This window comes from Misgurnus anguillicaudatus, chromosome 3 (assembly GCF_027580225.2).
Source record: "Misgurnus anguillicaudatus chromosome 3, ASM2758022v2, whole genome shotgun sequence".
Classification (NCBI taxonomy): domain Eukaryota; kingdom Metazoa; phylum Chordata; class Actinopteri; order Cypriniformes; family Cobitidae; genus Misgurnus; species Misgurnus anguillicaudatus.
This window is the reverse complement of record NC_073339.2, coordinates 40464645-40475083: the sequence shown is the minus strand read 5'-3', so window position 1 is coordinate 40475083 and position 10439 is coordinate 40464645. Positions and strand designations below refer to the sequence as shown.

General features: G+C 37.0%; 1 protein-coding gene across 4 annotated transcripts; it reads right to left on the bottom strand.

The window, feature by feature from the left end:
• Positions 1–1955: 1955 nt before the first annotated feature.
• Positions 1956–9360, bottom strand: rnf175 (ring finger protein 175). Of its 4 annotated transcripts, none has more exons than XM_055205956.2 (10): positions 9224–9317; positions 6956–6993; positions 6599–6637; positions 6367–6508; positions 6127–6281; positions 4437–4544; positions 4220–4340; positions 3979–4112; positions 3242–3343; positions 1956–2178 (listed from the first exon to the last, which is right to left on the bottom strand). In XM_055205956.2, exons 4-10 carry the CDS (start codon positions 6505–6507, stop codon positions 2058–2060), a joined length of 882 nt encoding a protein of 293 aa, XP_055061931.1. In that variant the 5' UTR covers position 6508; positions 6599–6637; positions 6956–6993; positions 9224–9317; the 3' UTR covers positions 1956–2057. The 4 variants fall into 4 exon arrangements, with proteins under 4 accessions (XP_055061931.1, XP_055061930.1, XP_055061929.1 ...); XM_055205955.2 differs by having other exon boundaries at positions 6956–7007; positions 9224–9312; XM_055205954.2 differs by lacking the exon at positions 6599–6637 and having other exon boundaries at positions 6956–7007; positions 9224–9360.
• Positions 9361–10439: the final 1079 nt, after the last annotated feature.

The following is a 10439-nucleotide window of genomic DNA, read 5'->3' as shown; positions in this document are numbered from 1 at the left end:
ATCAAACTTTATTAAAATTCTGTATGTGTGCTTAAACTGTTCTCAAAAAGTGTTGCGGAGGATGAGAACATCAGGCATGGACACATCATTTTCCTAATTTTTCTTCATTATTATTATACATGAATATTCCGTAAATATTTTTTCTGTCATCTAAAGAAGTCTAGCAAAACATCCAAAGCTAAAATCATTAGTGCCGTGGTGTTTCAATGGTTTCGTGAGAATCACCCGATTATGCTTTGAATCATGCGATTGCATAATAACGTTTTCTGGAGAGACTGATTATCATAAGTAGTACGTGTTGCTAAGGACTTCATTTGGACAACTTTAAAGGCGATTTTATTTCCAATATTTAGATTTTTTTGTACCCTCGGATTCCACATTTTCAATTAATGTAAAATTGCAGGGGAAAAATTTATTTTTGTATTACGGAAAATTTCTGTAATTTATTGTGCCCGTTATTTTACTGTATTTTTCTGAATTTTTTTTACAGTGTATCTCGGCCCAATTATTGTCCTATTTTAACAAGCCATACATCAATGGCAAGCTTATTTAATCAGCTTTGAGATGATGTATAACTCTCAATTTAAAAAAATACCCTTATAACTGGTTTTGTGGTCCAGGTCACAAGGTTTCAGTTATTTGTTACAGAGATGATAGTGATTTTCTCCAAATCAGATGTATGATATCTACTCTCGAACACATTTCCTTTTTTATTGGTAACAATTTCATTTTGGCTCTTCAACAGTCTACAAAATATTGAAGAAACTGAAAAGAAACTTAAAGACAGATAAATGAAATCCAAACAACATAAACATGTAAAAATCAACAAATGATCTTTAACTGACAGTGTTTACCGCATATAATGCTACACATAATGGCATATACTGTATATTTATATATATACAAAGTCAAATACACAAAGTGATTTTGCAAGAGGTTATTTTCACCTTATTCACTTGTAAATAGTCACCATTATAAACCACTCGTGTGCCACTTGAGTAGACGTTTTTTTTCTGCGGCTTCAAATTAAAAGTGCACTTTTAGTTTTATACCTATAGAAATGAATGCATTTTTTACAAATTTGCTTTAAATGCTGTTTATTTACATGAGGTGAAAACTTCAGTCATATTAGAGGCCTAGAAAAAACTGTTTTATTTTGCAGAAGCCGCCCACGGTGGCCAATCACATGACAAGCCAAATGCACTCTCATTAGACTTTTTTTTAATTGGGACAAAAAAAGTTCATCATGAAAGTAATGTACACCCAAACTTACTTTTCCACAAAGTAATCAGTATAAAGTCTAGGACCTGTATCAGTTAGTGAATTAACTGCACCTAACAGTATTCAGTCAAAAATAAACAGTCTATAATTTTTAATTTTGGCAAACCTATTATTAATTCCAAATGTTGATCATCTGCTTTCTTGGCAGTCATTTCAGTTTGACCAACATTTTTGCCTTCAAAGGCACACCCTCTCTATATTCACAAATAAAGAGTTAAAGCAACACTAAAGAGTTTTTGCTCTTTGCTCCCCCTACAGGTTAGAAGTGTTATTGTTCATTACCACTGTCGTAAATACTGCAGCATAGCTGGCTCTGATTGGATTGTAGGTCTACCGTAAAGCAAGTTTTTGTAGTTTTCACTCGAACTACAGGACCACGACCCGACGGATGGAAACTTCTTTAGTGCGGTTTTGGCCGATAGAGGGCTGCAAAGCGAATATGAAAGTGCCGTTCACCCTGTTTCGAGTGGATGAACGACTGAAAATTTTTTGGAAACGTTATTTTAAGGTAAAAAAAACTCTTTGGTGTTGCTTTAAGCATTCAACAGAGGGAAAAAAACATAAAAACACAAAGAGCGGCGTTGAAAGGTGAGAGATGTGTCTTTGATTATTGTATCAGCGTAGGTCACTTTTGAAAGTTTAGTGTTTCTGTGTATCAAATAAGTTACAAAAGCAAAAGCAGCTGTCTGGTTTATATTATAAATTACACAATTTACAAATAAATACTATAAAGGCAGACACATGCACAGTTTAATGAAACAACATACTGTGGAAATTCATTCAAGTCCAAGTGAAAAATTTATTCCATGCACGATTCCGATGATGATGGGCTGCCAGGCGACCAGGTACCTTAACCAATCCAAAAGCTGGCCGTATAAAACGTGTGTCCTCTCCCAGCTAGTTAACAGATTTAAGGTAAAAATATATGATACTGTAAATATGTCACCATTTCTGTGAATTCCAGACTAAAGTCTCATAATCTAATAATGAGATTAGGAGCATCAAAGTTTGATTTTAGTCATTGATTTCAATTTAAAGGAATATTCCACTTTCATAAAAAAGTTCAAATAATTTACTCACCCCCATGCCATCCAAAATGTTGATGTCTTTCTTTGTTCAGTCAAGAAGAAATTAAGTTTTTTGAAGAAAACATTCCAGGACTTTTCTCTATACAGTGGACCTCAACAGTTTACAGTTTCAATGCAGTTTAAAATTCATAGTAATTTTCGCAAAAAATAAAAAGTACTTTAACCACAAGTTCTCGTCTTGCACTAGTCGCGTGACTTTATGCATTATGTAGTCACGTCGAAAGGTCCCGCATGACGTATGCAAAAGTACCGCTCCATTGTTAACAAGTGTGGAGAAAGAGGACCGTTCTGACATTAATGTCTAATTAATGTCTTTGTGTCAATTAATTGTTTAAAATGGTCCGCAAGTGTGCGTTTTACATATGAAACGCGTGACCTTCCGACGTGATTACGTAAAACACAAGGTCGCGCTGGCGCATCACACGGCCAGTCCAAGACGAGAAGTTGTAGTTTAAAAGTACTTTTTTTGGCGAAAATTACGATCGTTTCGCTAGATAAGACCATTATGCCTCAGTTGAGATCGTTTAGAGCCCTTTGAAACTGCAATTTTAAACTGCATTGAAACCGTAAACCGTTTAGGTCCATTAAAGTCCACTATATGGAGAAAATCCTCAAGTTTTCCTCAAAACACTTAATTTCTTCTTGACTGAACAAAGAAATACATAAACATCTTGGATGACATGGGGGTGAAATTATCGGGATTTTTTTAGGAAAGTGGAGTATTCCTTTAATTTCACCTTAATCTCATATATCAAGATTATATTTTCATGCAGGCTGGGTCACATATTGTTAAATGCAACACGGGTCGGCAACATTAAAAAAAACATTCTGTAAACTTTAATGTAATTTATGTTAAATATGATAAAGGATACGGGTTGTTCATCATCCTTTTGAGGTCCACCTTCTCATTGCAGTATGGGCACGTCTGTTTTTTCCCCACGATGCACCAGCCACGGATACAGAACTCATGAAATCTGTTGACAGCAGGTGGTTAAGATAAACAAACTATTTTGCATGCCATAACAGGGTTTAAATGGGTCATAACGTGAAAATCTGACTTTTTCACGTTTAAATGCTATAATTGGGTCCCCGGTGCTTCTATCAACCTAGAAAACGTGAAAAATATCAACCCAGTAACTTTGTTTAGGTAATTATTTTCTGCAAGCATGTGCAAAATTACTGTAGGTTGTTCAGATTTCGCCTGTTTTGTGAGGTGGGTAGCAAGGCGAATTACAATAATACCGCCCCCTTAATCTGCACTATCCAACCACGGCACTGTCATTTAGTGCAGACAGAAAGAGACAGAGAGAAAATAATTGACAGCACAATTGAGTTTCTTTGCAACAAACCACCATCATTGTGATCAGTGTTTGCATTTCATCAGCTCATTTGCATTTTAAAGGACACGCCCAAAGACGGCACATTTTTGCTCAGGCCTACAAAATGGGAATTTTAACATGTTATAATAAATTATTTGTGGGGAATTTTAAACTAAAACTTCACATAAGCACTTTGGGGACACCAAAGACTTTTTACATCTTAAATTTTAGGATGTAAAATACATTTTAAATCTCATAATATGACCCCTTTAAGGGAAAATAAAGGATACATGTGGTTACAGGAGAGCTGGTAAGTGTCTTCAATAATCCCTTCCTCATCTATGTCCACGAGAATCTTCTGACCACACACGGCACAAATGTCATTGCTAAGGTTTCGGGATGGCATGCCACCCTTGTTGTAGTACTGAAATAAACATGTGAAAAATAAACAAAGACAAAGCCCATTGGGGTTTTATTAGGGAAAATATTAGACTATTTGTGCGAAGTACTATTTAGCGAAGGAGTATTTACCCCTATAGTAGACGCCATGTAATCGGAGCAAATTTCTGCAAAGTCACGTCCCATTACACCGTAATACAGACCATAGAAAAGCATGATCACACCCACATCCATAGAGTCCTCTGCTTTGATCCTAAACAAACAAAGAAAAGCATTTTATGGTCATTTAATATATGCGCAAACATGTTTATGACATCCAAACAAATTTATGTTTATCCAGCTCACGCACCTGAAGAAAACGTTGAATCCAAACATGGTAAACATGATAGCGAGGTATCCGAACACACCAACAGCGTAGCTGAGCTTGTAAATGAGGAGGAACCATTTATACACCATCCTGTAGAAATGAATCGGAAAAAAGTATTTTGTGTATGATTCATTTTGCAAGAGCCATTACGTCTTTAATATTAAGTTAGAAACGTCTCCACAAATTATGGATTGTCCGAAGGCTAGACCGTCTCATTTCGGTTCTCTTTATGGACTTTGGAGGCTGCCACCTTCAAACTGCACGTTCACACCAGATGCGGTAGAGGCGGCAAAAATGCGCTATTCGCGCATAGTTGGACACTTGAAAATTTTGACTTTACTCGCTTCATTAGCATGTGGAATTCAAGTCATTAGAAATTCGCGTCATGGGAGGGGCTTCTGCAACTCCACTCGCTTCCTGTAATCACGTCACTACTAGAGCAAGCTCCTGATTGGTTTAGCGGTGCAAATATCCTCCAAAGTTCAGATTTTTCAGCTCGCACTATTTCCGCGGCAATGCTAAATTTGCGCCGAACGCGCCATCTGCGCAGCGCGTTCCGCAATGCAGGATGCCCATTCATAGCTTTGCATTGACTTAACATCTAAATCACTCTCGCTAACCGCCTCTTCCGCATCTGGTGTGAATGCACAGTAATGCTACGTACACACCAAACGTTACTCGCTCTAGATTACTTGCGAGATTTAACTTCGTGTCACGAGTTGAAAATGTATAACTTGGGCGAAGACACGTTTAAGGCGAATTGCGCGTGTTTTCGCAACAAATGCGGCACCAATATCGCGTCATTCGCATCGCCTCATGCGAGGACGCGTCTGATCGCGTCTTTGCATTGACTTTGTATGTAATCTACTGGCGCAAATTGTTGAACTCGCGTCTGGTGTGAACGCACAGTTAGACCGAGTGCTCACCTTCTGAGGTCGTGTCGTTAGAAGGTCGTAGCCTTTGAATTGGGACACATCTGATATGTCGCGTATCCATAGCAGTGCGGTCAGTTCAGATATGGCAGCACACTGACAACACTGAATCTCATTGGTTCTTGTGTGTCTTGTGTCAAAAGAGATAAAAGAAGTGACAGGCGGATGACGTCAAAGTACCACGAGAGTGAATCGAAAATAGATTTCTCGAATCGCTCTCTATATTGTATGACAACTAGTCACAAGACCAATGCAAGAACCAATGAGATCCGACGTCAACAACATGCCGCCACATCTGAACTTACCGCTATGTTGCTTTGGATATGTGACATATCAATTGCTAAATAAGTAAAAAAAATAATAATTTTCTCTCACAAAGATACTGTTTCGCTTCAGAAGACATATATTGTGTATATTGTCATTTGCATTACTCTTTTTGGAGTTTCACCATTTTGACTTGAAATAACACCATATGAAAAGATAACATGACGGCATTTTATTATAAAATTATCTGTGTTCATCTGAAGAAACCAAGACATACAGTACATCTAGGATGGTATGCAGGTGAGTAAATGATGAGAGAATTTTCATATTTTGGTGGTAATATTTGAAAGTTAAAATATTATTTTATGTAAAATATTTTTTTTGTTTTCCTCGCTACATCTTGATTGACGCATATGAATGTAAGGAGGTCTCAAGCGACCACTGCTTTAAAGAATTATAGCAATTTCAAACATTACCGTGGCGTTCTGCAGGACAGCGGCTTGCGTGTGGCTCTGAATATGACATAGCTTGTGATGACTGAGAACATGCCCCATGTGGATAAGAAACGCCACCAGTAAAGTTTAATGGTGAAGTACAATGGAACCACCCACATCTGCAACAACGTCACCAGCTACAAGAGAACAACCGTTACAATAGTTACAGTCAGTTTGATGTAATATTGAGTATTTTTGTACAATTTATTATATGCCACTCACATTGTATGATCTGCCGTGCCTTTGTTTCCACTGAACCAACACGATCTGAGCGACCACTAGCGTGGCGATAAGAATCAGAACCATCTCAGCATGCATGGCCTCATGGCCTCTGTGTTTCACGTGCAACCTTTCGTGCTGCATCCTGGAGTCAAACAGACACGACAGAAGTAATCAAGAGTAGGTTTAGACTATAAGAGCATCTTAAGCAAAGCTGAAATAGAGGTCAACTCACCTAAATATATTTTCAAAAGCACTATTTCAAAATTAGAACCTAATGATATAGAAATACTCATGAGGTCATGAAAACATTTCACTAGCGTTATCATACACGAGGCCAGACCAACTCAGGTCAGCAGCTCGCTTATAAAAAATGACATGATGCACCTGCTCCAGAAACTATTTTTATCCAGAATGTGACATAAAAACTGAAAAAGAGAGAGGTTGGCAGTTTTGGACAGTCTAGTGCAAAATAAACTTAGATAGTTCAGACATTTATATATATTTATAGTCTTACAAAATTGTTTGACTAAACATATAAAAAATTATTTGCATCATTATTTTGAGCAGAATGGTTGATTAAAGCACTTACTTCCAGGTTTCTCTGTGTGTCATTTTCAAAAGATCCCCCTTTGAAGAAACAACTAGAGTCAAAATAAATGTTTAGTAGCAAAATACATTAAATACAAATGAAAAACATACAATTCTGAATCTTTGCATTTAAACTGTTCAAAACATGTTCAGCTGTGTCCTGCCCCGTGGCATCCAGTAATATAAAAAAATTACTTTTCAAAATAATTATTTAAATAGTTTTTTTATTGTGCTGATTAGCAATTATTTTATGATAATGACTGGGTGAATGAACATTATTCCATGTCTACCAACTAACTAAATAAATAAATAAATAGATTTTGGTTGAGAAAATATATTTTTTGATTTGAGATTATTTTATTAGGTGGACAAAAAGGCCACAGCATTATGAGATATAGGGTTTTCAAACTTTTTGATGGCATTGGCAAGGACCGCCACATATAATAAACCTTTAGCTAGGAACCCATTTGCTAAAATTTATATCTATTTTTTTATAAAGAAACATTTAAACTGTGTTAAATAAATACTGATTGTGACATTTTAAAGGTAGCAAATTGTTTACAAACTTAAATAATTGGCTACAAAGTGTTTTCCTCTTAAAATTTTTTGTGGATTCCAGGGAGGGAAATCGCTGCCTTATTGGCGACCACACAAAGCGCATTTATAGCAGTTGCAAGCGCCTTTTTTGAATGATTTTCTATAAACAGTGAGCGTTATGGGGCGTACCCACCAAACGCGAATTCAATGATTTGCGCGAGGACTGGAGATAACATATAAAGTCAATGGAAAGACGCGAACTGGCACAGGGTAATGCGAATGACGTGAAAACGAGCTATTCGCCTTAAACGCGTCTTCGCACAAGTTGAAAATATTCAACTCAAGCGAAAGATTCGCATGACACAAAGTTAAATCCCGCAAGTAATCTAGAGCGAGGAACTCGATGCTTCGCGTTTGGTGTGTGTAGGCAGCATTAGGTAGCATGCACACCAAAGCTTTTAAATTAGCGGTCGGCGTATGTTTTCAATTGTTTCCAATGGAAGCACAGCGTTTTTTTCACCCGCAAATGTTTGCAAGCCTCTTGAGAGCAAGCGTCCTCTTTTTAAAGTTTCTGCTAATATGACAGTTGTCAGCAAAAGAGTGCTCACACTTCAATATTCAATTGACAGGACAGCCGCCTCGGCGGTTGCCTAGCAATATAAAAAGCTGTGCTGCACTGCTCTTGTTTAAAGTGACAATAAAGGTAGTGCCACGCACCTTGCGTTTCCAGGCATTTAAAACGTGCTTAGTGTGATCGGCCCCTTAGACAACACCATTATGCAACAAAAATGTGACTACGATACTCCACAATTGACAGGCTGAATAGCAGTTATATCTTTGTTTGCTTCTTTGTTTGTTTGTTTGTTTGCACTTTAAGTAATTCCAAAAATGGAAAACACAAGCAAAAGTATTAAAATATGTTTACTTTCCCAACCATGCAACTGGAGCTCTGACCTGCTAATACTCTTATGCTGGCATTAGACTGAATTTGACATAGGAGTGTGAAATAAACATGGCCATGCTTGTCAAACCCACAAAAATACAAATCAGCTGACTAGTGGAGAGTTTATGTTTCCACGCCTCTTTACTGACTTTAGCAGTAAGCTAGCTTGTGCGACCACGCCCCTTTGACTCCAGCTGTCAGACAGCTTGTGTGGCCACGCCCCCACACTGACAGCGGTCACCCTTTAGGTTTCAGATAGGCTTTTATATAAATCAGTATCAACTACGCCGTCTTAAAACTGTAAAATCAAATCATGGCATCAATATTCCAGTAAAATAGACGAGTTTCCTTACGTGTCCACGTGTGGCAAGCTGTGACTACTAAATTTATCACCAAAAACCCGCCGATTTACGCGATTATTTTCATTTAATTCGTTTATTTTTTATGCTGTACATTTCTCATTACAGTACAACGTATATGATCAGGTCAAATGTTTGTAATATAGACTACAAATAGAGGCATACTGCATAACAAATGTGCCACGTTTACAAGCGTTATCTTTATACACCGCGTCTTGCAAACGCGAGGGGACAGTCTTATCTAAAACACCCCGGTTATAATAAATGCTAATACAAATAATAATCGACGCATTGGTTATTTAAAGCGATGTAAACAGCTGCGTTGATTCTAATGCGACCATTCTGCTAACAGTCGCCTTCGACTCTACGTAAAGCATAGAGCAACACACGTCACGCGTCTTTTTTTTTGGTGAAATAGTAAATCGAGTACCTGAGGTTGCAGGTCAGCCATTGTTTATCGCGGTTTAGATTCCAGTCATCTATTAATGGATCCGTTTCTGCCGGCAGACATTCTGCTCATGTGTTCATGACGGTCAGCTGGCAGGGATCTACGCATGCGCAGTTGCGCACTTGTCACGAACCATGACCGTTCATTTAAAATTGATAGCTATCAAGATAATATCAAAATCTATTACTGCAAGTTATTATAATTTCAATTAAAATCGTACATTAACTTTGATAAACCGTACTTTGAGTTCATTTTATTTTTCTGTAATTAATTATTCAGAATTTGTTATATAAGAACTTTACTTTTATGCATTTGGCACGAATTAAAGCTACTTACTTTGCATTTAAAGGCGGAGTCCATGATGTTTGAAAGCCAATGTTGATATTTGAAATCACCTAAACAAACACGCCCTTACCCCAATAGAATCTGGACCTTCTGTTGATAGACCCGCCCCACACATACGCAACCGGGCATTTGATTTGATTTGATTGGCTATAAGTGTGTTTTGGTAGTCGGCCCGTCTCCTTTTCCAGCGCGTTTTTCAAACATCGTGGACTCCGCCTTTAAAATGTAAATTTTTATGAGTTTGTTTAATACCTGGAAATCAAATCCATGACTTGTTTGTTGCAAAAACAGTGCTTTAGTAATTAAACTGGAAAATAAGTTGATAAATTATTTGTAACTTATGAATGAATAATTTATAATTCAAGTAAAATATAACAATTAGTCAGAGCTTCATAATATAAAACGATAGAAGTGTGATAAAGAGATCCTTCAATGTTTACTTAATGATTTTAGACCGGAGTACAAAGTGTCTATTTGTCATAGTCAAGTCTGTTAACTTTGACTCAAAGTTGTGTGGGTATCGTATCAGATTTGGTCTAACAGATCATGCAACACAGCCAAACAAACATGTTTAACTTGTTGAGTAATCCAGATTTAGCTTGCAAATTGCCAGTAAATCTCATCGAAAAAAGCATGTTTTAGTCTATTCCAGTTTGAAGTTAATTATAGGTCAACTTTTGATTTTGCACACAGACATTTAAAGAACTATAGTAACAACTATTTTGTTTGTTTGACCAAATTTTAAACTTAGGAAATCCAGCATTCTTTTTAGTTTTCTGTTTGCATGTTAAGCCTCTAAATAGTGTACATGTTGAAAGTTGGATTAACTTTTGATCCAAAAAAAGGTTTTTCA

Excerpts from the sequence above, each read along its gene's own strand:
- rnf175 (XM_055205953.2), bottom strand. The coding sequence starts at position 9,244 with ATGGCTGACCTGCAACCTCAG. Across the intron at positions 6,282-6,366 it reads GGCACGGCAGATCATACAAT|CTGGTGACGTTGTTGCAGAT; the intron begins GTGAGTGGCATA and ends GTTCTCTTGTAG. Across the intron at positions 4,341-4,436 it reads GGATTCAACGTTTTCTTCAG|GATCAAAGCAGAGGACTCTA; the intron begins GTGCGTGAGCTG and ends TTGTTTGTTTAG.